The 26,349-nt window shown below is 50.4% G+C and overlaps 1 protein-coding gene across 1 annotated transcript; it reads right to left on the reverse strand.

Moving 5' to 3' along the window:
* Positions 1-4,575: 4,575 nt before the first annotated feature.
* On the reverse strand, positions 4,576-24,679 carry SDC4 (syndecan 4). The gene is made up of 5 exons (XM_052789167.1): positions 24,223-24,679; positions 9,894-10,035; positions 8,877-8,929; positions 8,444-8,627; positions 4,576-7,193 (listed from the first exon to the last, which is right to left on the reverse strand). The coding sequence occupies exons 1-5, from the start codon at positions 24,301-24,303 to the stop codon at positions 7,042-7,044; spliced, it is 612 nt and encodes a 203-aa protein (XP_052645127.1). The 5' UTR covers positions 24,304-24,679; the 3' UTR covers positions 4,576-7,041.
* Positions 24,680-26,349: the final 1,670 nt, after the last annotated feature.

The following is a 26,349-nucleotide window of genomic DNA, read 5'->3' on the forward strand; positions in this document are numbered from 1 at the left end:
GCACGAGATGGGGAGGCTGAACTGAGCCAGCAACCCTGCCCCAGACATCCCCAGCAGTTCAGGCTCTGCACTGAGCCACCACCGCCCCCCGCCCCGAGGCTGGGGGTGCCGCTGGGAGCCAGGCTGGCTCCACCACACCCTCTGCAATGCTTGACACAGCCCTCGCAGGTCTGGGCTTGCCGGTGTCTCTGGCGACACGGCTCCCAGAGCTGCGAACACAGAAGCTCGTTGCAGTGTGCTGGTCCCAGGCTAGGACAAGCCCGGGGGGCTTGGGGATGCTGCTGTCCCAGGGGGAACCCCATGCTGGGTGGTGGGTTCCTCCATGAAGCAGACTGGCTGGCACCCCCAAGCCCCTCTCTGGGCAGGGCAGCCCTGGCCACCCCATGCTTGGCACAGCTGCAGGTGGATTTTCTCAGGTGAGCTCCCAGCACCATGGGGTCAGACCAGACATGCAGGACCTGCTCCCTCAGGGTCCGTTACCCATCATCGAGCTCTGCCTCGTCTCACTGCATCAATCGGACACACCTTCACCGCAGTGACCCCATGTTATTAAGTTTAATCTGTTCCCAGGACAAATGCATCAGAACACCTTTTCCCACCCACACTTTTCCCAAGCCACCAATATTTTAAGATGGCAGGAGAAATACCTGCCCCTTCTGGTTTCCATGTGGGGCCAGGGGATCTGCGTCTCCATCTGCTGTGCTGGGGAAAGGGAGAGGGGAAGGGCCCATCCCCGTGTCGCTGGGGCAGGAGGGGGATGCTGGTGAGCTGGGGGGCTCTCCCTGCGCAGGCTGCAGCATGAGGCACAGCACAGTCTGATCGTCTCCAGACACAAAAAGAAGCAGATCCTTACATTGGTGGGTGAGGCGGGTGCTGTTGGGGAGGTGCAGCTTTTCCCAGCCCTGCTCACCCACCACAGCTCAGTGGTGACTCGGGCATGGGGTGATATCCCGGGACGCAGCCCTGAGCGCCTGAAACATGCAGCCCACACACGCATGGGGAAACCAGGTCAGCACCTCACCAGCCCTTGCTCAGCCTGAGCACCTCTTGCCACAAGGGCACTCTGGGGGTTTCCCCTTCTCCCCGGTCTCACGCCGCATCCTCCACCCTCCCCAGCTAACCAGCCATTATGGGTGACCATCCTTGGTTTGCTGGGGTGTCTGGCCGTGTGCTGCTCCTCCCCACAGCAAAGCCCTACAAAGGCTCTTTTAATACATTTTGCAGGGAAATTATGTTTCCCTGTGGGTCCCAGATGCCTTTCAGAGCCCAGGCCACCTCTGTAAAGATGCTCACGAGCTTTGGCTACAATAGCCGTGACAAAAAGCGACATAGCTAAGCCTTGATAATGCTTTCTCTGAATCCTCCCTGTAAGGAGCACAAACTTGGGCCGGGGAGCACCCTGGGAAGCGCTTGCTCCCATCTGAGAATTCAGAAGCTGGTGGTACTTCCAGGTGAGAAGCTGTTTCAGTCCCTCCTCCCCATGGCCGCCAAGGGCTCAGGGCCTTTAGCTGTATTGAGGCTCTTACAATGCACTGGAAAAAAAGAAAAAAAAAAAAGAAAATAGGTGGAAAAAAAGGGGAGGGGGGGAGAAACTCTTAGCAGCCAGCTGGATTTACTAACTCTATTAGCATGATTGCAATTCACAGTCCTGTGTCCGAGACCGCTGCTTGCCGAGGAATTCCCACCCGCGGCGGGGTGCCACGGCTGAACAGCCTGTAATTAGCAGAGATGCCCCCCGAAAAAAAAAAAAAAAATCCGCTCCCCAGTGGGAGCAGCGGGCAGGGGCCTGGCCGTGCCGGGAGGGGTTTGCCCGGGAGATGGCAGCAGAGACAAGGCGAGCGGGAGGGAACGGGCCCCGGGAGGGATGTCACGGGTGGGCCCGGGGTGCTCGGCCGCGGGGCTCTGCGGGGCCACCCAGGAAAACGGGGCCGGTGGGCAGGCAGGGGGGCATGGGCAGGGAAACCAGGCAGGCAGCGGCCGTCCAGAGTTTGCAGCTGAAACCCAGAACAGCACAGCTACACCCAAGGGTGCAACTGCTGGTGCAAAAAAAAAAAAAAAACAACCGAAACCCACCCTTCTTATCCACGGCGTGTTTCTTGTTAGCCTGCTTGGGCACTGCTGCTCCATCACACGGCAGCGAGCATCCCAGCCCTCCTGTTCCTCCGAGTCTGTCCGAAACACAACCCTCGAGGAGCCACTGTGGTACGTGTGACAGACTGGGCACCCCAAAGACACCCAAACTTTGGGCAGCATTGCCTGCACCGGAGCTGGCACCGAGCAAGATGGGACAGAGGAGGGTGAAGGAGGAGCTGAAAGGCTTTAGCCCCAACGATCGGACCATCCCTGCAGCGAAGGGTCATCTGCGCCCAGCAATAACAAGGAAGGAAGGTTTTCACCTGTCAGGCCTGAGGACAATCCGTCCTGTTACCTCCTGCACAGTCCTGGCTCATCTGGCCAACTGGGAGCCCAGTGACCCCCACTGGTGCCCTCCAGTCGCAGTGGGCAGAGGAGGGCTGTACCAGGACCCCCAGCCCCTGGGCTCTCCCTGCTCTCCCTGTCCCCTGACTGCAGCCATGGGAAGCCCAGCTGTGCACCCCACTCAGCACCCAGGGGGCTGGGGGATACTTGTGGGAAACACCATGTCTCCAGGGTGCAGGAATTGTCCCCCCGCCCAGACCCCATGGTCTCTGTGGGCAGCCTGCCTGGGTGTCCTGCTCAGACAGGTGGGTGCCCTGCACCCCTCTGGAGGGTTAGAGGTAGAAAGGACAGGCACCGCTCTCACTCTTGCACACCATCTCCGTGACTCATTTCGGCACCTCTCTGGCACGCAGCATGGCACAGCGTTCAGCCCAGCACCGTGGCTCACCCTGCAAAACAAGGGACCCAAACACCCATGAACTCTACCTCAAAACCCCCCTGGGAGCCATAAAATAAAGGGGATGAGCAAGGTTACACTTCATGTCCCAGCAGCTCCACTCCTTCCCCTGAGCCCCTCCTGCCAGGGAGCATTTGAGAAGGGCAGACCTGCCAGTGGCCACTCGATCACGTCAGTACCTGGGAAGGATCCAGCTATTTTCAAGCCAGGTGAAGCAGGTCCTCATGGTTTTAATTTTAAAACCAGAGCAGCACTAGGAGGAAAAACAACCGAGTATCATCTCAGGGGTCAGAGCTGAAGACCAGGAATTTGTGAAGTGTTAGTGTGAGTTGCCCCTCAGCTAACAGTGGATACAGGCAGGCTGGCCAAGGCAGTCAGAAAGGCTGAAGGAGGGAATGGTGACAACTTTGTCCCAGAACCGCAGCTCTGCAAGGACAGGCAGGCAGCCAGGCTTGCGCTCCGGGGATTCGCAGAGTACTCGTCCAGATCGCATTGCAAAAACAAGGCACTTTTACGCTGAGGGCAGTTTTGGAAAGTACACGGGATTCTTACAACCAAGAGATGAAGCCCTGGAGGGAAAGGAAAAAAAAAAAAAAAAAAAGAGAGAGAGAGAGAGACAAACATACATTGTTCCAAGAAGCACGTCCAAGAACCTGTCACAGCCGCAAGAGGCACAAGAACATGAAGATCGCAGGCGTACGTCACCAATTTACTGACAAACAGCAGCTCCCACAGACCAAAGGCCAGCCCTGGGAACATGTGGCTCTGCTTTACTAGGTACTAGAAGCAGATTCTCAGAGGACCTTCGAGAGCACACCAGTGACGAACCAGGCAACAAGGAGCAGAATTGTTTGCTACTCCCTCACCCCTGAGGGAGCCTGTGTACTAGTCCTAATTTGTTTCCTCCATCCCTGCTAATCCTAACCACCCAGAGTAGGAGTTCCCAGCAGGGAAGAGAGAATTAGATTTTCTCAAGGACAATAATCCATTTAAATACAGCACTTCCTAGGAGACTCAGCACTTTTCCCAGCAAGCAGCCCTACTCTCCGCACAGCCTGCCCTCTCCCATGTGCCCGGGGAGACAGAGATGGGTCCCATCCCTCGAGAGCACCAAGCTGTCAGAGCAGAGGGGCTTGGAGTGCAGAAGCAGCAGCTTCCTCCAAGTCTTGCTTAAGAGAAGAGCTGCTTTAGTCCAAAATGGCATGAAGTCACCTGTGGACTTGCTCCCAGAGCAGCTGATCCCAGGGAAGCTGAAACAGCTCTACACCCACTTGAAGACCCACATCAGTTAAACAGGGTTGGCTTGAAACTTGGTTGAGCAAGACTCTCTGCACATTGCTGTCCTATGTTTGAGGGCACACGAATGTGCTGCTGTCATCAGGGGACATGCACAAGCCCATCTCTACCTCCCTCTGTGCCTTCCGGCTGCAAGGGGACAGCCCTCTCAAAGTGGTGTCACAAAACTGATCACCAGAGAAGGGATGGACTCACCTCATTGTGCCATACTGCATCTGCTTTACTTGCCTGGAGGAGCTTCGGTAGCTCCAGAAACCCAGTGACGCTGGTCCCACAGGAGTCACTTGTGGGTCAGATGCTGAAGGCAGCTCGGGAGCAGCTGACAAAGCTCCTTTGAGCTGCAGAGCTCCCTGTTACCCAGCTCCCAAAAGTAATTTCAGATCAGAAACAGTCCAAAAAGCCAATTTTAGAAAGTACCAGTTTATTTGAGGAAAAAAAAAAAATAAAAATCAGTAACAGTGGAAAATCCCCAGAGCAATTACACAAGAGAATCTAAATATCCCGAGAAGCAGCACCACTCCTGCCTTTCTGGTAATGCTGTCCGTAGGCAGTAAAGTTCTCACTCTCCTTCCCAGTCTACAGTGAACTCTGTGCAGATTTTAGAGCCTCCCAGAGACCACAGTTTCCCCAAACACGCTTGTACTGCGACCGAGTGAGTCAAACTGGAGGAGGACCCTTGGGAAAAGTCCTCTTGCACTGATGTCTCAATACATGGCTCCCCTGCGTTCCCCGCTTCGCCTGCCTAGCTCTGAGAAGCAGGTTCAGCTGGTGGCAGCTGAAGTTCTTTGTTCCATTGCCTCTGAATTTGGCCTAAAGCCTACAACAAAGCCTCAGTAAGGAGGCTTCAGGAGTCAATAAGCTCTCTAAAGAGCCTTTGCAACCATCTGGTTTTGTGCAGCCTACCCAGTTACTTAATTTGGAGACCCACACTCAGATTTTGTCTTAAACCACACTAAATTCAAAGAGCTGCAGGAAGACACGACTTGTGCAAAGTAGTTCTGTAACACCTTCCTGCAACAGAGACATTGGACACGCACGTTACCTTTCACTCTAGGAGCCCTGGGGGAATTGGTCTAACTCTCAGCAGAGGTAGGAGCTATGTACATGATATATTAAGAAAGACCCACCGTGGGAGGTTCAGAGCTAGCCATCTATGAAAGCTCAGTGCTCCCAGGTAGGAGATGCCACCGAGACAGACTTCTAGCTACCAAAGCCAGCCTTCTGCAAGAGGCAGGTACTCAGCACATTACCGCAGGGGACTCTGCAGCGCAGCCAGCCCCCAAAACAAAAAGTTATTTTCTCTGTACTGCGAGCTTCCAAGGCTCGCTTCAAAGAGCAACTCCAGATAGGGATCTCTGCTCCAACTGCGAGGATCAAACCCACCACTGACTGCAGCCTGCTTCCAGGCACAGCCTGGGACACAGCAACGGAGCCCACAGGGCTCAGGCTGCTCCCAGCTGCCTTCCCTAGCACAAGCCCACCTGTCCTCTAGACAAGACACTGGACAAACAGCAGTACAAACGAGATCAAGCCTCTTACATACAGTAAAGCTGCTGAAGAATTAACTCCAGCCTTCTCACTCTTAACTGTATATTTCCCAGTAAAACATATAATATATAGCTCTATAGTACTGATTATAATATATTACAAGCTAGAAATACTCTCATCTTTTCCCTACTTCAATCATTATGAATCCAATTTTGCATACAGATTAATCCTAGAAGTTATTGCCTTGAATTTATAATTAAAATTCACAGAATAAAGCTTAAATAGTTTTCACAGAGACTCGTTATATTAGTGTTTTACATAAAAAGGATAGAAGTTACCAAATGAGAAGAGCAGCCATTTCAGAAACTATAAATAATTCTATTCTTAAAAAAATCAAATCCTAAAAAAGTTATGGGAAAACCATAAATATCTTTACCCTCTACAGTAGCTGCTATAGAACTACAAGAAACCTGTAACACACTGTAGCTAACTCTGCTTCAGTTCAGAATATGAATCATATAAAACAACATCTCTAGAGAAATGCCCAGCCAAAGGAAACACAAAGGGATTGAAAAAATAAATCTGAGGAAATTAAAAAAGTAATTTTTTTTATTCTTACAAAACAATTTCTACAAACTTTATATAAACATTAGGCTATTTTCTTTAAAATTTTGTTATAAAAATATCCTACAAGCAATCCTCAAAAAAGTTAACGAGACTGAAGGCAAGGAAAGGGTGTCATCATAGCCAAACAAAACTGGCTGTCATGATTTGCAATTTCATGGACTAACGACCCTTGCCTGGGGCTGACAGGAAGAGACAGAAGTCTCCTGGGGAAAACATTCCCATAGGCCCTTTATGGCATTCAGGGATTTTGAGCCCCTATGGGCCTTTTACTCCCTGATAAGGCAACATTATCTGTAGTGTAAGAGATACAATAAGTAGTTCTCCACAAAAATGCTTCACATCAACAGCCTGCTGCAAGACATCTATTAACAAGGTTTATAAAAAAAGCCATCTTCTATAGAAGCAGCCAATCTGAGCACAGCACACTGGATGCAAACACATGGTGTCTGCTTCCATACAGTCTGTTTTGTGTTTATATACCCTCTATAAAACCAAGCAGAAAATTTGGCATCTTTATTCTTTTCACACTAGCTTTAGAAAAAAAATACACTGAGGGTTTTTTCAGACTCTTTGTATTTCATTGGGCCCTTGTTAGCTGAGCAGGATGGGAAGGATCATGTAGGAAGTTTGTTTTTTCTCAAAGTTGCTTTGAAATTCAATCCCAAAAGAGCATTTGTTCAGCACATCTCAGCTGAGGGCACAGTGTTTCCATACAGTCTGTTCATCCCTTGATGGGCACAAGGTGCTGCTGAGCTTTAAGCATAGAACTCATTTGTAGGGGCTTTCTTGTAGATCGGTTTCTTCCCAAGGTCGTAACTGCCTTCATCCTTTTTCTTCATGCGATAGACTAAGAGGAGGATCAGGAAGACAGCAAACAGGAGGCCCACCGCCCCTCCTGCAATGAGAGCTGAGGAGGAAAAAAGAGCACAGAGTAAGTCTAAATTCTGGACAACTCCAAACGATCAGCTACATCTCAAAATCTGCTTAAGGATACCAGCCCCCAGAACTGCCTCCAGTGTCAGCGTTGTCCTTGTGTCTGTCACCATACATGCTGGCATTTTCAGAGACAGCAGATGCTATTGGAAAATGCCATAAATTGCTTTCAATCCAACCATAGAATAATCACATGTTCCACATCAACCAGTTCATGTTAATCTTCCAGTTTAGTGCAAGAAAAATTGTGACAAAAAGACATCCTCCCTGTGTGGAGACAAAACAAAAAAACCCCACCCAAAAAAGCCCCACCACAGCCCACAAACAGTGTCAACTCTAGGAAAATGGTATAGCTCCGATTTGAATGCTTTGTTAACTATCTGTGTGAGCACACTCTGGGGACTCTGCATTTCAATTAAATAGCAACATCCCACTACCACCACCTCCCTCCAAAGAACACTCCAACAACCAAAAACCACAAACCCACAAAAACCCACCAAGATTTTCTCTCTCCTCACACCAAGGGTAGCCACAAGACTTTAGTGAAGTTTATCCTTTGCTGTGCACCTACTTGTTGCACTCCATCAGCTTCTCTGTTAGGTGTCTTTGCAATCCACTCTTCCAGTCACTCCTCCAACTGGAGGGATGGCTGCAGATCAGCAAGATGGTCCAAGTACAAACCTTGGCACATCAGGCCAAGTACTTGATGAAGAGTGCCTTGAGACAGATCTGTCCCACATGCTGAGGTTTTGCTCTAGACAGAGGTACTTAGATTTTTAACAGTTGACTAGGTGTTCAAATCCCTTAGAGGGGTGGTTTGGTTCTTGGCAAGGCTCACAAAAAGGCAGGACTTGGGCAAAGGTTAGAAGGCAAATGCCTCCATTTGATATGAAAGTCTATGATGTCATTGATTTACGGCTAGATACGCCTCTTGTTGAGGTAGTATCTGAGAGCAGAGCAGCTGCTGCATGACTTAAGTGGCACTTAAGCCAACACTCAGCTGGCAGGCTCAAAACCAATCTGTTTACCCCAGCAAGGCAAGCAGTAGGCTCTTCTGCTGTTTAAGGACTAGAAGGCAGAAGTGACATTGCTACAGGTACTCACAGAGGTAATGCATCTCACTCCCCTTGTCAGCAGGGAACTGCTCCTCAGAAAAACAGGGAACAATAGAAACTATTTTGATTTACAGTATTAATGATTTATCAGGGCAAGGTGGAGTATTACCTGTAAGGACTTCTGTTCTTTCAAAAATGCTGCTGTTGGCTGTGCTTGCCATGGAGATCTTGTTGGACAGGTTCTCTTCGACAGGTACAGCTTTGTCTGGAATGATTTCATTGTCCACCATTGTATTTTTCTTCTCACCTTCTATCTTTCTCTCAGTATCTCCAGGGATATAGTTGTCAGATACCTACAGAATATAGACAAACCACACCCATCAGTGGTAGCACCCAGTAGCACCCAGCCTACCCACAAGTGAAAGTAGGAAGGTGTGTAGGGAAAAGAAAGTTTGATTAGTGCATTATGAGTACACTGTTCCTGCTCATGCAGGTAGACTCATCTTGATGCCACATCTTGCAGGGGGAAGGGTATTCAGAAAGCTTCACAGACAGACCAGAGTAGCTACGTGTTGTTTATAACATGCAGAGGCAATACCTACCACAGGAGTATCCATGGTGGTCAGATATATGGCATCTTCAGAGTCTGAGTAGTCTGCAGGGGGTGAGGGGAGTAAAAAAAAAAAAAAAAAAAAAAAAAAAAAGAGGACACTAAGTTTTCCTCTCATTATTTTTCCAGAATTCAGACAATTCCCACAATGCCAGCAAGTGCAGACAAACTAGGACTCTTGTTCTCTGCTGACTACAGTTCCCCCTTACCTACTAGTACTTTTGCCATTTAATGGCTTTGATTGCACAAGACGATGAGACATAATCTTAAAACCAACACCTCTTGCCTGGGAGGGGTCTTCAGCTGGATCCACTGGCCCCTGCTGCAGATTATCAGGAGTTACCCTGCAAAGCAGGTCTGCTATAGCTTGCTAAGCTAATGCCAATGAAAGGCAATGCTCTCACCACCCATCCCTAAAGGATAGTTTGCCAAACCTCTAGTTACTGGATCTGCCTAAACATGTTGGGCACCGATTTCAGCACTTGTTCTTTCCCCTTTAGAGAACAAATGTTCACATAAAGGGGACATGGAGTTACAGAAACTGGTTTGGGCAAGGAACTTTGCATGTCACAGAGTTCACTTGAACATCAGTTAGTCCTTTACCTTGTTTGGCCTCAGCTGAGATACTAACTTTAAGCCTTTTAACACTGCCTCAACAACAGATTTTTTTTTTAATTATTATTTTTAAATTTTTTTTAAGTTTCTCAGAAGTTCTTTGGAGTTCAATAGGAAAGAGATCCAGCCACTGCAATGCCTTTTCACTTGCAGCAAGACAAGCCTGGCTGGACTCCATCTGTCCTCCCCAAGTGATTCAACATCACGGTACAACCACTTTCACTGTTCTCATCTGTGAGTGACTACAATTCACACGGCTTTCTCATCTCCACCTGACACTACTTCCCTCTGGAGCTCTGGCTCTGCACTTAGCCCATCACTCATGGGCTGGTGCCAGAAGAAATTTCACAGCATCAACTGAGGGAGATCCATTCCCCCCCCCTTCCCTGCGTACCTCCAGACCCAGATGCCTCATCTATATCTAACCCATCAGAAGTTAAGTGAGGCCTGAATTCGCCAATGTCTTCATCATCTGGCAAGTCTCCAGAGGCAGGGTAGTCAAGCCATCGGGCATCCATGGTCTCTGTTTCTCTCACCTGTAAAGGGGAGTGGAAAAGTGTTAAGTATCAGGCAACTCCTCAGAAGCATTTCACAAAAGGTCAGGAGTTCAGAGCCTGTGCTGAGCACATCAATTCCATCAGAAGAACATTAAATACTGAACTTCCTCTCCACCAAGAGCATTATCTTCATCAGCCTGGAAATAGCCAAATTCCCCTAGAGTTTCTCAGAACAGAAGTGAGAGCCAGCCTGGGAGGGGAATTTCCCGAGGGCTACAGATTCAGGAGGTTCACTTGAACACACAGGGTGAAAATAACACAAGATCTTGGTCAGCAGTTTGTAGCAAAAGCATTTGGAAAAGCAATACCTTCAGTTTGTGATAAGGGGGGATTTGGAAGGACTTGCTACTCCCAGAGAAAAAGCCTGGCACCTATAGGTCAGTTTTTTGCATAGCACCAAAGCCTCATGCTGAGGCAATTTGTTGCTTCTTGTACCGAGAACAAACCTATTTTATCACCCAAGGGTTAGAAACTGGTCTGTCAGTTCAGCTGAATTGCAGTGCAATATAGTATGACATTTAAGAGCACTTGCTATCGGTAATGACTTGCCTGAAGGAAGAGCTTCCCCTGCCTCACTTCTTAAAAGGCATGTAAACAAACAAGTCTGTAAAATGAAGTCCACGATCCTATGGCCAGATCAGTTACAGACACACCTTAGCAAAATGGCAGGAGAGCCTCCCAGAGAATCAGCTGTTTGGCCACAATGGCAATTTACACACCAGAGCTTGTTTGCACTTGGACCTTCAAGGAGCCGCAAGCACAAACCTCCTGCCCTCACCAAGGTTATGCAATTTCCCCAGAACTATTTCTCCTTGCCCCACAGCCCTGGGGCCAGCCCTGGTGAGGGCACCACAGGTATGAGCTCTCAGGTTGCTTAACACCAGCCTGCAGATTCCAGCAGCTCCAGATGCTTCCACAGCCATGAAGTCATGGGTGTGGGGAACTTGACCCCTTCCCCTAAGGCAAGAAGTCCCATAGCTAGGGGCTAAGCTGTCAACATTTTTTCATGCTGTCCCCACAGAAAAATTGGCAAGTCTTTCTGAAGGTTTGTCTACCCAGGAGAGCAGTTTTAAAACATCCCTTTACTCCATAGTCCTGCACACCCAACGGCTCTTCTTAATGTACCGGTTTACCATGAGCTACAGCCTCACAGGGGTGAGGATCAGAGACTCGTGGGGACAGTTAGAGCTGGGTGGCACCACTGGAGCCCCAGCGCTTGCTGCTTCATCGGGGCAGCAGAGAGACCCTGAGCAGCTGGCACCAGCCTTCCTGCTTGCCCAGCCAGGTGTTGCCCATCCTACAGCCCAGCGGTGACACCGACTGATTAATTACATCCGCTATCGATCTCACAAGCGAAGACCAACAATCAGCCACAACCCATGTGTCAGCTTCCTCTGTCCACAGCCCCAGCCCTGCTTCCAACCCAGATTTCCCTGCCCATTAGCATACTGGTTTTGCCACAAACAAGACCTCATGGTCAGGACAAGATGTTTCTCATTTTGTATAAGGAGCAGTGGCTACTAGATGTGCTTTTCTTTAGCTTTTTGAGGAATCTTTGGTTTCCCCAGCAGCTCTGCTGGAAGATAACCAAATGAACAGCCTAGAGGGCATGAAGTGCTGAGGCCAGCTCTCCTCCTAGACCCCCTGTCTCCACTCTGCCTGAGCTTGGCATTAGGTGATGGGAAGGGGGCTGGGGAAGAAGGCCAGCTGGGAAGAAATCCCCTCCCGGCCTGGAACCGGGCATTCCTAACATTATGGATCACTCGCTCCAAGGCAAATTCATTTCAAGATATGTGAAACCCAGCCAAAGCCAGACCTGCAATGGAAACTGCTGCCAGCATGCAGTAGCTGTTCCCAGGACAGCTTCTGGCCATTTCATCAAGGGGCAGGAAGAGCCCAATTCCCATCTGCCCGAAATAGGGCACTGGGGCTGGGGAACACGTTTGCTGCAGATCTGTATAACTTGGCTGCGCCAGGGCAGACCAATGTTGGCAAAAGCGCTGCGCTGAGCCGCACCCCTGTGCCAGCTCATGCCATACTTTGTTATGAGTCACAGCTAGCTAATGTCCTAATGAGGGCGGCTCAAGAAAACCTGCGTTTAAGCCACCAAGTGGCTGGACAGCAGGCTGGCCTTATCAGATCAGCCCAGCCATGAGCAAAGCAGTGGCAGACAGTCACGGTGATTAGTACATACAGTGGAACGCACCAGGTTCGGCTATCAGAAAAACCTATTTAAATCAGGACAGACAGTGTTTACAAGCCAGAGGACATAACAAGGAAATTACTGACTCACAAGCTTAAATAAGATTATATGGGAGCGTTCCCTGAACTCACTCTTCATCATCCTGTTGAGCAAGGACGGGGAAGTTCCTGGAAGCCATGAGAGCTTCTCAAACCATACTGGAAACTTTTCTTGTGGGCAGCGAGCCTCATTTTACAGATTCATCTGCCAGGGAAGTCAGAGGGCTGCTGGGCACCTCCACACTTACAGTCCAGGTTTCAAGACATGCTCTCCTAGGGAGCAGGCTCCCACTGGGACCTGGGGCATGGGCAGCCCAGGAAGAGTTAACACTGGAGTGCTGTGCTCAAGGGGCAGGTCTGGAGCAGGCACATTCCTCGCATACACACCTGTGAGAAGGCACACAGGCACTTTCACAGACTTAAAAGCAAGGGCTTCAGGCTTCCCAAGTGCCACATAAAGAGGTCCCTGGAGTATTGCTTAAAAAGTGCATCTCTTTCCAAGAGGATTCAGTCCTTCCTACAGCTCCGCTACCAGGTGAACAGGCCCCATGGAAGGTGCCCATGCTTCCTTTCGGCTGGCAGGCCGCAGCCAAGAGGAAAAAGCTAGGAGACTGCCACAGGACGATGGTCAGCCCTTGCCAAGTCGTCTCTGGCCACATTCAGCTTAACACCTTCTGCAACTGCCAGCTGGAGAAGGGCACCAGTGCTGCTCGGAGTCTGCTTTCCACCACCTGTTATCCCAGCACTGGAGCCAGGCCAGGGACTTGCTGGGGGAGTCGGACTGGGTGGCTGCACAGCCCCACCTCACCTCAGCAGCTGAAGTCAAGCCCTACTATTAATATGCTCCTCTCTAGGAGCGGTCTGTACAAAAATCAACCTTTTCTGCAGGAGTCTAGTTCCAGGATTTCTTCCTCATGTTAAGCAGCTTTATCCCCAGTAAGGACCAAGGGGGATTAACCAACATGCTGGGGAGCAGAAGCTTTTCCTGCCTGCCAGTGGCAAAAAAATAAGTTTATTCCCTGCCAGACAACCAGCATGTCAGGCACATGAACTATGAGCGTCATTCCTGGAAAAGCCAGGCACAGAGGTCTCATGTATGAGCCTGAGACAGGCTGCACTACTGGATGAAGCCAGACACTGTTTGCTCAGTTCAGGCACAGGAATCACACCCCTAGTACCCCATGCAGGGGCTTGCAGCTCTGCTGTGCTCCATCCCTAGCCCACCCCGCTCCATTCTGTGCTCCTGGGGCCTTCACTTACAGCCCCAGCATACCACTAGCCTCTTCTCAAAGCAAGAACATCTATTTATTGAGGGAGCAAGCAAAGTTTCTGTCCGATGTGTGAATTTCCCCAGCCGCTGGCTAGTTCTGGGAAATAACAAACACAGGCAGCTCGCCTGCCACAGCCCACACGTCCTCACCACAGCCTTTGCAAACCGCTTCAAAAAAACCAAAATGATGTTTTGGGGCAGAGACAAAGGTTTCCAGACATGGAATGGGCTTTTACGGCTGGTCCTTGTCTCTGATCAAACACACCAGAGTTCATTAAAAGCTTCTTAGAAGGGTCACAGCCAGCAAGCTGCAAAGGGAGTCAGACCTGCAGAGACTCAGGCATCCGAAGTGCAGGGAGCTTTTTATCAAGTTTATAACTTTGGCACGGAGAACCAGCGCTCGCTCCTGCATCTCCCTCCCCAGCACTGTGTACACAAGTCTAGCAGTAAACAGGAGCAAGGTGAAAGTCAATCTTTCCTAGACAAAAGCACATGGAGCTGGGCCAGCCTGGGAGGTGGCGGAAGAGAGGGCAGAGGTGCAGACCTGTTAACTCTTTGTAGCCTGTAGGAACAGATAAATGTAAACTGCTGCTGGGGCTTTTCTCAGGTGCTCTGTACTAGGGGACAGTTGTACAGATCACCTTGTTTCACTTCAGCGAGCAGTATTACACAATATATCTTTCCCAGACCTGTGCTGTCACGGACAGATGTCACCTCACCACCACAATGCATATCTAGATCAGCTCAACAAGAAAGGGCTCCTGGATGACAGGAGCAACAGGCCACATGCCCCAGCCTTGGAGCCGGGTTATTAAGAGATTGTTCTCGCAAAGCCACCACCCTGGCCCTCGTGCTGTCCTGCATCATGAACCAAAGAGCACCGAATCCAATGGGGCCTCTCCAGTGCAAGGATGCAAAGCTCTGTAAACCACCGAGCCCAACAGAAGGGATTTCCATATGGTTCACTTCCACCAAGCTCTTGCAGAAGCATGCAAACCAGGAAGGTTTTAAAGCTCACACAAAGCATGCAAAGGAGCAGGGGTTAGGAGCTGAGCTCATCCCCTTGAAGCACACCAGCTCCCCAAAAGCAGGAAAGCTGAAGAGCCACACAGTGCTGGAAACGGGGTGGCTCAGATCGGTGCGAGTCAGCCAAATAGAGCTGACCTCCAAGGGAGCAAGGCGTGCAGTGAGGTAACAGGCAAAGACAGCTCTATCTTCCCATCTTAATAAACTTTAAAAGAAAGTTATTCAGCAGAGCTTCCAGCAGAGGCAGCTCCTGCCAGACTAGTAAGGGAAGGGTCTATATTTCCTCCCAAAAGACCCTTTACTCCCTCCCCTCCCCTCCCTTCATGCTCCAGCTCTACGTAAGGGGGGAAAAAAAAAACCAAAACAAAAGTCACTTTTGTCCTGAGAGGAAGGCAAATATCAGTATTTCAATCTAGGTCACACCTAACTCCTTCAACACATCAGCTGCAGGGAAAAAAAAAAAAAAATCCACTTGTGCCAGCTCCTTGTGCCCATGCTTGGAGGGTACCATTTTACCTCTTGTTCCTGGTCAGTCTGTCCCACATAATTCGCAGCACACATGGCCCGCACTGGCCTCTGTACCAAGGGACAGAAGTTGAACAGCTCCCATCCAGGCACACGTGTATTTAGTTGCATGACAGGCTCACCCTGAGGCTTCCAGACATGGTTAAATACTACCGTGCCTTTGCTCAACACTTTTCAAGCAGTCCTAGAGCAGGACCACAGGCACAGTGGCTTTGGGCAAAGCCAGCCTTGCCCATGTCCTCTCCAACAGCCATTGTACAGGTGCAATCGCACCACAGTGAGCCATAAAGGTAAATCTGCAATGTCTCTGAGGACTAAGGGGGAAATCAAAGACAGAAGTACAGATCAGGGCTTGCAGGCAGCTCTTGGCTGGCAGCAGGGGATAGCACTGCATCTCCAGTACCCCAGACCAGTTGTTGCATGCTGTCTCTTTGTGCCTCTTACCGAAGAGGGAAAAAATGTATTTATTTCTTGAATTGTGCTCAGGAATACAAGCAAGGAGCAGGGTCTTGCTTAATAAGACAGAGCAAGAGCAACATGCAGGCTGTTCAGCTGGTAAAAGTGTCACTCATTCAAGGTGACTTAAGAGAAGCATCCCCAGTCCCTGTCCAACCAGGTATCCGTCTCCCTGCAGCCACATAACCAGTCCTGTGTGCTCACACTCAGCAGCCCACGTGCTACGTGGTGGCAGGGTGCAGTAACAAGTCCAGCACTAACACGGCCTCAGCCTGGGTCACTCCCCAATTGCCCCTGCTCCCCGTGTGATTCTTTAAGCTGTGTCGCCGCAAGCAGCTCTCCTGGGGGCTCATGTGGCAGCAGAGGCATAATCCCCGTGACAATTACACCGTAATCCCAGGCTCTGGAGAGCGACCCGCTGTCACGGGTGCCTCCCCTGCAGGAGGGATGAATCCTCCCGGGCTCTGCTTGCTCAAAATAGGCTTCCCTGCACTTACAAAGTCAAACCTCAGTTACCTTTTAACTCGTGTGTGTTTGCTTACACACAGCCTGCTCTCTTCAGACCACACGGTATGCGCGTGCCTTTCAGGCCATGCCATAGAAGCAAGCAGGAGGAGGACGGAGAGATTACAAAGGAATGAATTCTTGTTTAACTGCTCTTGCCTGATTATCAACCAAGAGCAAAGCCATAAAGATTGAGTCCTTTACCAGACAGGCACATGCTGGGATCTGTTTACTGCAACGGTGGCAAAAAAGCTGCTCTAAATAGTCAATGCCCAGCTCCGGGAGACCTACAAGAGCCAGAACGGGAAGAAGATGACTGCTTCCCGCCTTCAGCTAGAGGAGATAATGCTCAGCAGGCAGTTGCAGATAGCTGTGGGTCAATCACTTGCCCTGAAGCAAATAAAGATAAGGTTCAGAGGAGGGGAAAGCAGGAGCTCTCATGTGACTCAGGAGGAAAACAACTGCGGCAGAGACATTTCACGTCCCTGAAAGGTTGGTTCTCCAGGTCATGGGCAGTGATACACGCCTAGTTCATAAAGAGATTCTATTTTTTATGGTATTTACAAACCTGATCATAGGTATTTCATATACTTCACTGCCCAGGGCTCAGTTCCTAAGTTGGAGAAATCTAGTCAAGGTTAAAAAAGGAAGTTTTTCTGGCTCATGACTCACTCTGAGTTGCCCTACTCTATACCAGGAGGCTCCTATTGCATCCTTGCCTGTGGAAAAAAACAAGGATATAAAGGCCCACAGCAAGGCAGCTTTTCCATCAAGGATGATTTCTCATGCTGATACTTCAGGCTTGGGATATTTCATATATCATATTTCCCCCTCACGCTGGGGATAGGCCTGCCCTCATTGCCCTTTCCTAGAATACAGCTACACCCCAGTATTTCCCTGGACACACATACAAGGAGAATTTCCACTTGGCAAGAAATGTGTGACATGCATTTTCGGGATCTTTTTGCTCCCTCATGCCAGAGTGTTAGCAAAATTAAGCCAGGCAGACACCCAACTTCAAAGGGTGCCTTTCCTAGCGGGCTCACCATGCAGCTAATCTCAGCTTGTTTGTACAGTCAAGATTCTCAATGCTGCACCCTACAAATGCTTCCCCTCCCACAATCTGTTTTAATCTAATCAGAAGTAGTAGCCTAAAGCTTCAGGCTTAGCCCAGGCAGTTGAGCTCTGCCAGCACAGTTACACTATTTAAAGTTTTGCTCTGTTGGCAAAGATACCAGCAAAAAATTGTAGCCGAGGAAGTTATCAGCACCAAAGCACTTGACACAGCATAGCCCTACCACTCTGCTATCAGGCTATACCCATGTAAGCATTTATACAAACAAGCATTTCAACAACAGGGATTTTCCTAGTTAGCTACAGCAGCAGAGACAGGGTTTCAGTGTGTGGGGTTTTTTCTTGTTTTGTTTTTTAATAGAGGCATTCCCGACCTGTGCAGAGGTTGCCTTGGCTTCAGCCCAGAAAGCAGCAGACACAGCGTGTGCTATTGGGGATCATGCAGCTGTACTTTGGGAAACCTGTCACTCCCGGGAGCATTTTCCTCTCTTGGAGAGCTCTGGACTCCCAGCCAGGCTTCCGCCCCTTTCCGAGCAGGGGGTGAGCAGCTGGCAGCAGTTTTCCAGCCCTCCCTGACCACATCTCTGCACCCACACTGTCACAGCCAGGAGCAGAGGGACCCAGCTATTGTTTTGGTCGCTCCTTCCTTGGCCCTGCAAAGCCTGTGCTTGGCTGGACTAGCAAGTTGTTTAGTAACCAACACGCAGGACCAGCTCCTCATACTCAGCCTCGGGAAATTTAGAATTAGCGCCAAGAACAGCGCGCACATAAACAGTCTCCTGCAAGATCCTGGCTCCAGAATCTGCTCCACTGCACACTGTGGATTTGCAATAAATATTTATCTCACTGGGAACAGCGTCTTCCAAGCAAAAGCTCCTGACATCAGTACAGACTGTATTTCCATTTGGGGAAGAGTAGAAGTTTCTCTGTTTTTAAAGGGGCACACTAGCCCACAAAAGAAGCTTCTGCCACCCTCCAGGCACCACGCTGGCCAGGATCCATCCCTCCACCTATGGGTCCCACTCCTCTCCAAGCCAGCCTGGCAGCACCCCATCACACCAGTCGTCCTCCTTCCAGCCATGCTCCCCTCAGTCATCTCACCTTAAGCACTGAGATTTCTGGCTACTGTGCCATGCAGGCCATTTCGGTGCAAGTCCAAGACAGGCACTTTCACAGCCACTAATGGACGTTAACATTTCTTTTTATTGCTACAGTTTGACTGTAATGGCAGCTGAAGGGCAGGAGGCAGGGTTAGCCTCGCAGCAAGGTAAACGGGGCAAGGCTGCATCACTTTGTATTCAAGTTCTACAGCAGACAGCAATACAGTTTTAGCTGAACTGTGGTGGAGACACCTTTTCCCCTTCAGCAGCTAAGGCAGAACAACATCAGAAGAGAGAAATCCTTCCCATGGCAGGCTTTGCTTTCCCTGACAGAACACAATTTGTTTAAGCAAGAAGAAACCTTGTTTTTGTTTGACATGACACTAGCTGCTTGGGTAACAGTGCTATGGGTCTCCCAGTCTCCTTCCCACCCCAAGGAGTGTCTCTCTAAGATTTTAATTAACTGCTTTGATTTTTAAGTTATCCCAATAATTTGTCTAACAACAGCCTCTTGGCATTTTATAAGCAGAGTCTCAGCCTCAAAGGATTTAAGCATAAAACTGACAAGAGTGCATATTTCCAGCAAAAATAAGACTTTTACAAGAAGCGTATTTTTGAAGTCAGCCAGCCTTCAGAAACTGAGAGGGATGCAGCTACATCTTGCGTGTTTTCCCCTCCTACACTGACATTTTCTCCAGATTCAGGATTAAGTATTTAACTCTCTCTTTTGAGACTTTCCACTCCTTCAGCTTGCTTTGAATGCTTTCAGTCATTTCAGATAATACTACTGCCTTCCCCTCTCCCCCATGCAACTCGGGTTTCCAACTGTATCTGTCTGAAAACGCAGCAACCACAGAGCTGCCAGAGCAAGTTAGTGGTTGCTCAAGACAAGGCCATTTTCTGATCTGCCTGTGCCAACACTAGCTCAGCTACTGGCAGCAGTCATATGTCAGAGCCCCAATAGCTTTTTTGCCCACCATAGCCACAATGTGAGGCAGATTAGACAAGAGGCAGCAGCGAAGGTGCTCAGTGCTGAGGGCAGCACAGACCATCTGCCAAGCAGCACTAGTTTTGCTTGTCACCCCTTTTCTAACCCCATAAGAAGAGATCCACCTCCGTGCTGCAGCACCTCGGAAGTCTGAGTCATTGCTTTGGGTAAGGGGCCAGGGCTGTTACTCAGAGGGTGACAGCAGAGTGTCCGGGAGCTGCAAGGGCAGGCAAGTGCCAGAAACCCTGAGTCAAGAGAGCATGACTGCTGCGAGTCAGGGCTGATGGTGACACACAGCAGAGCTGGTCAGAGGCAGCAGCATTTGTTGGACGACCATTCAGGCACGCGCTTAAAGGAAAAAAAAAAAAAAATAGAAGTCTGAACTAATCCAGAAGTGCAGCCCTAACAGCTCATTAATGTAGGATCTTTTATAGCCCCTCAGAGCAGTAGCTTATTACAAGTTAAAGAATTTAACTAGGCTGCCCTGTCTATTCAGAGCCACCAAGCCCAGTCTCATCACAAGAGTCTCATTCTAGTGCAAATCATCTGAATCCTTAATTTAAAGCATTTGCATTCCACCAAGTCTCAAACGAACAGCCATATATGCTCTGCAACAGCAGCCCGGAGGTCAGGCATGCGCAGGGTTTGTCCCCACTGGTTTTGTGGTGCTTCAACGGCATTAGCTTCTAGTTTGAGGTTGCAAAAGCAGCACAACCCTGCTGTTGTTACAGAGCATAAAGGAACAAGCTGTAATGAGTGGAAGGGGAGAATGCAGCTGCAAGGATCTAAGAGCAGGCTTAAGAGGATAAATGTTAACTCAAGAGCAAGGAAGTGTTTTGAAGGATGGACACTCCGTTCTGTCTAGCGAAAGCAATAGCTGGGGAGTTCTGCGGCATCAGCGAGCCACAGTAACTTAATCAAGTAATCTTATGAGTCAACTTAAGTCATTTACATTGCAGACCGTAGAACCACAGTTATCATGCCTCCTTTATTGGTACAGTTACTATCACTGAATTAAAAAAAAAGTTGATTTTAAAGACAAGGTCCATCTATCTGTCCGTTTGAGAGAGAACTTAACACACACAAAATGCAACACGATGCACTGTTAACTTATAGCCAAGTGGATTCAAGCAGCCAGCATGTTTTCAAGGGAGCATTCCCCAGCACCAGGAGTCAGAGGGGAAGGAAAAGTGGCTGCAGGAGTTGTGCTGATGTCTGCATGCCAAGCAGCCAGCCAGAGTCTCTCCTCTCCATCATCACTCTGAAAGTCAAGTTAGCAGCTTCCAGCTTGTGGTAGAAGTGGGACACAAGTGTATCAAGAAGGCAGTAAGCCACCACAGGAAACCATGACAAGGCCCCATTAGGCTCCACTTCAGGCATTTGAGACCAGCAAATGGCCTCCCCACCCCTACCATTCAGACAGCTCAAAGCAATAGTAAAGACATTAACAGAGGCTTGGAGGGGAGAGGGGAAGACACACAGGGAAAAACATTTTCACTGTTGTTGGACTGGATCCAGGCTTTTGCAGGACCTCAAAGTGCCAAAGCCTTGGGAGACAACAACAGGAGGGGCAGGGAAGAGAGCAATCATGTTGGCTAACAGCCTTAACTTCCTAGAGTGAATAAGTCTCTGGTATCGTGAGTCTGGAAAGTACCAAGTTCAGCCGCGATTTGCCTCTTGCATAAGCTGTTTGGAAAACTGAACCCCAAGGAAGTGCTCTCCAGCATGGGAGCTAGCAGGCACTTAAGACAGATGAGAACTGGGCAGCAGGGCTGTTTCCCTGACTGTGCCCCAAGCACTGCAGGGGCAACTGCTCCCACCCATGTGGGTACCTCCATGTCTAGTATGGACAAGGTCCTGGGCTGCAGAGGGACCCCGCACCCCTGAACTCCCACCCCAGGAGCTGTGCATACAGTTCGACAAGGTGCAAGCTACTAGAGAGGCTATTTCTTTCTACACATTACAGGCCTTTCATCCCCACAGCCAGCTCTAGGTTCGGCTACTAGAAGTCATGGGCTCCTTCCTTTCAGGACTAAGGGACATCGCCTTAGACACTGTAATTTTGCTGCTCTGTGTTTTAGGGAGGCTGAAGCAAAGCAAGGATTTGCTCCACATGTTCAGCTGCCCCGTGTGTTTGCCAAGTCAGAAGGTAAAATAAAGTAAAACGTGCAGATAGCAATGTCTTGATTTGATTGGGAGGGACAGATGAGAAACTGGGCAAAGAGCTGAAAGAACAGGCCTCGGGGATCAATGGCAGCAGGACAAGCCAAACCGGTTTCAACATTAATAATGCTGCACTACTTTCCAAACACAGCTATCATCAACAAGACACCAGCTTTGCCAATCAGGAGGCCTCCAAGCATGATTGCTTTAAACCAGCAAAGAGACCACAAACAGCACAAAGCCTCCCCCCTCTCCCTGAGCAACCCTCTGCCAGCAGCTTCTGCGGCGGGATTTCTGCTTGTCTATACTGCTAGGAACACACAAACACGACACTGTGCTGCACAGAGACTTTTTCTGCGTACTGCAAGGCAGAAAAGTAGGACGGCTGCAATGACCTTGAAGCCCATTAGCACTGCTAAGGCCCTGCTGATCTCAGGGCACTCAGAGCCTTCTTGCAGCTCAGTCAAACATAAGAGCAGCCCAAGCCTGCAGCAGGCAGACACCTCTGCTGCAGGGGAACACCCCCTGCTTCCCTCCTGTGCGGCCAGGGGCACTTCCAGATGCTAAAAGCACAGGGAGAGTGCAATAACGCTACTCTGCCCAAGCAAGGCAGACCTCAAGTCCTTCATCAACTCCACTGATCCCATGTCTTGGCTGCATTGGTGGCTTTCTTGCTCGTCCCCAGCAGCAGGCCCCTAAAGCATCTTCTGCAGGAACCCCATCCTCGTACAGCACAAGCAGAGGGGAGCATCCTGCCTGCACAGCCTTTGCTTTCTAAAGCACTCAACCAGAGAGGGCTGGGGACCACTGGGAGATGTCAGGCTTCAGCTCCAGCCTCCACCCCCCCACCCCCAGGAACAAGATGATGTTCTCACACAAGGCTGCTGGGCTGTTGTAATACAACCCACCCACAGCCTAAGCACCATCGTCACACTTCAGCACTTCAGTAATATTCCCCACCCTCTTACACATCCAAGATTGCTTCACGTGGAAAAGTCTCATCTACACCAGAAAGCCACGCAAGGGGAAAGGAGCCAAGGCATTTTTGTTTGTACAGGCTCAGGGAAATATTCAAGCACCGAATCACTCTCAAAAGCCATGCTCTTACATAAGCACGAGAAATACAATCCCCGTCTTGTTAAGAAACGGCTACCTGTCTTCACCCTGCCCGCACAGAAAAACTAAGAGCCACGTGCTGTGCAGCTCTGCACGTTTTGGCAGTGCTATTAAAAAAAAATAAAAACATGGGAGGAGCACCAGCAGAACTCTCCCAAACAGTGTGTCATCCTCATCTCCTCCCCAGCAACCTGTAACCCCAACAATTTATTTGGATAAGGCTTTATAGTAGGGCAGTGTTACTTCTCAAGCATACACTCCATCTTAAGTAGCTTAAAAGATACGGACAAATACTCCGTACAAGTTCTATATAAGGATTTACAAAATACATCTGTGCAAAATTTGTTGTCTTTGCAGAAATCCGATGCTTGCAGACCACTCAGTTCCCCAGGGACACCAAGTTACATTTCATACCAAACATGGTCAATGCAACTTCCAGATGCTATCTGCCCCAAAGTTTTGCCCTACTAGTTTGGGCCAGTTCTCAAATGAGCAATTCACGTGCTTAATAGAAGGGATAAAGACACCAGATTAGAGTAAAGTGGATTTGGGCTGGTGGGTCTTAGCACAGAGTAGCTGACAATTACTACAGATGCTCTCTGTGGGAGTTTCCTACTCTACAACCAGCAACCCCCCAACCCTGTGTCCCTATGAGAGGGAGCAGCAGAGCCTTATCAGTTCTGATCTGCCCACCCAGCCTTCAGTCCAGAAGGAAGCAGTGTGGATGATTAAACCTCGTTTTGAGAACCCCTGATCTCCTGCAGTTACTTTAATCTCAGCAGCTCTTTCAGACTAGCAGAGGAATCTGCCCTGACTGCAGTATCAGCAAGACGGACACACACAAATGAAAACAAACAGCAGGGAAGGCAGAATTCCAAAATCTCTGCTTCACCATGAAGATCCCATGTGTGCCCAGCTTGAAGCATCCAAACTGTTTCACCTCATTATATATTTAAGAGACTCTTAAACTCTCCATGGAAATACATCATTTTTCACTCCCATGTGGAAGCGAGGAAGGTTGGATACACAGAGAAGGACACCAGGTACTGGCACAACCAAACTCAGGTAAGACTGGAAAGTCTACCCAGGTGCTGTAATGCATTGCGCATATCTAACCCATCACACACACACAATAAAAGAGGGATTAAAGGACTTAAGTCCATGACCAGCAGTTGGAGATCAAAGCTGTAATGGAGAGCCACTCATTTCTATCACATAACTTTGTACCCTGTACTGCTCTAATTCCACCAGCCCCAATTACAGAAGAGCAAGACGAGGCTCACCACCGCGTAGGGGGGAGAAAGGGACTGGTAACTGACAGGGCAGGAGTCCTGGCACGACTGGGCCGGGACAACGCTGCTTTGGCATCAGACGGAGGCGTGCAAGCCCGGAAGGAGGCAGGGGAACCGGAGGAAGGACTGGGAGCTGCCCTATTGTCATTAACCCATTTTGGCCCCTCCTTCCCCGGAGAAGGGCAAATGGCTGGGGACAGATCCCCGGGCGGGCAGCGGGGGCATTAGCTCTCAGGCTACCGGCGAGCGGGACCTGCCGCCAAGCGCAGCCCCGGCCGAGAGCCCCGGCGCGGCGGGGAGCAGCCGGGTCACCCGCCCCCCGGCACCGGGAGCACCCTTCCCTCCCGGGGCTCGCAGGCGGGGGAAGACCCTCCCCTCTCCTCTCCTCTCCCACGGCCCGGCAGGACTCACCGACTCGGCGGCGACGGCTTGCAGGAGGAGGCCGAGCAGCAGGGCGGCGCGGAGCACCGGCGGGACGCGGGGCAGCGGCATGGCTGGGCTGGGCACGGCGGAGCCGAACGAGCTCTGGCCGCTCCCCGCCGCCGCCGAACTTATAGGGACGGTGCAGCCCCCGCAGGGGCGGAGCGCCACTGCCGCCCGCCCCGCCGGGAATGCCCGCGGCCTCCGCCCCGCATCCCCGGCACCGGAGCCCCGGCGGGGGATGCCCCGCACCGGCACCGGGCGTCCCCGGGCGGGCGGCGCCAGCCTCGCCGCGGGAGCCCGGGCACCGGGCGGCTCGGCTGGCGGAGGCGGGAGGCACCTGGGGACACTGCCGGGGGCGGGGGGGGGGCGGTTCGGAAGCACTTCAGCCCTGCTGCGAAACCCGGGAGGGGCCGGCTGTGACTGTGCGGGTGCGGAGCCTGCTCTGCACGGCTTGTGTGTCCCCCCGCTTCCAGCCGGCGTGGCGACAGCCACTAACTTGTGGGGAAAGGGAAGGAGGGGGGGGAAGAGAAAGGAAGGGGGGGAAAAGGGGGGAAAAGAGGGAAAAAGGGGAGAAGGGGGGAGAAGGGGGAAAAAAAGGGGAGAAGGAAAAAGGGGGGGGAGGGGGAGAAAAAGGGGGGGAAGGGAAAGTTGGGGGGAGCAGGCATGCAGCATCCGCTTTCGCAGCATTCCACAAGTAACAGTCTCACATTTACAGAAAACGGAACGACTCTCTCGCAGCATGTCATCGCTGCGGTTATCAGGCAGGGTGTTACATCACACAGTTCTTGTTGGAGATGGAAAACGAAACCACTTCTTCTGTTTTATCCGTAAGTGGCAAGCACAAGAAACCCACACAGATTAATAAGGGAAAAATGCCAACAGCACAGTTTAACTAGTTCAGTTTTAATTCTCTCAATAACTTTGCCTGACCATGAGAATGTGCTTAAAAGCATCTGTTTCAGCCCCTTAACAACCCAAGGTGCACCTGAGCTACCATACCGGTACACCCTCTGTGTCAGTCCCTCGTTCACACTGCAGTTACATCAGTCTGTGCTTGGGCTCTAGTTTGCACAGAATAATATTTTCTTAACGGGGAAGCAATGCACAGACTACAAAGCGTGCGTACCGTGATCCCATCTGCCAGGTATGGATGCAAACTGCTAGATCTGGTTCTTGGCCCGCTCCAGCACTACAAAGCCACACCGAGAGAACGTGTAGCCTTCCCCCGTCCCACCTTAGCATGTTAACCCTCAAACCAAAAAGATCCCTAAGGTGAAGCAGCCTTCCCAACTGGCTGTTCCTTTGGGAATAAATAGGTACAGAGGGTGTGAGCTGAGGTCGAGGTCTCTGCAATGTTTGTTAGGACCGTGCTTGCACACATGACCACTGGCAGGAGAATCTCCTGGCAACACCGTGCTGAACTGGCTGAGGAGCCGGTTGGCATAACATGAAGTAATAAGGAGCACTGCTTGGAGTTTAAAAAAATAAGATCTGAAGACAGCATACATCCAGGTAAGGGTAGGAACCAGCCTGGAGGAGGCTGTGGTGGAGTTTCCTGTAGCACGTGACCCTCTGTGCTCAGGACAGTGATTTATCACTAACCCTCTAGTTCACCTCAGCATCCAAGGCCACCAAGGCCACGAGGGAGGGATCTGTGCCGTGTGCTGGGTTACTATCCTTCCTTATTACCCTTACTTCGTCACACAGAGGAGCTGATGAAAGTCACTCCTGGTGCAGCCAGGGAGCCCAGCTCCAGTGAGTCTCCAGCTCTGGACACCCAGCAGAGGTGGGCAGCGGAAGATGGAGAGGAACAAGAGCACATGGGCTGGGTCAAATCTGCAAAGACTGGTCCACACCATGACAACACCTGCCAGACAGGAGAGAGCCTCAGCAGCACAAGGTGGCCAGAAGCACTCCAATCCTCCCTAACCCTCTAAATGGCACCTGTATTTGTGTGCCTGTGGCCATGACCCCTCTACACCTCCTTCCAGGTAAAGCAGCCACCACAAAGATGCCTTCAAAACCAGCTGTCTGTATTGTGGCTACAAACACTGCTAACTTGCCTGTTAACTTCTTCTTCAAACAAGCACAATACACCATACTCTTCCTGGTTGT

This window comes from Harpia harpyja, chromosome 1 (assembly GCF_026419915.1).
Source record: "Harpia harpyja isolate bHarHar1 chromosome 1, bHarHar1 primary haplotype, whole genome shotgun sequence".
Taxonomy (NCBI): domain Eukaryota; kingdom Metazoa; phylum Chordata; class Aves; order Accipitriformes; family Accipitridae; genus Harpia; species Harpia harpyja.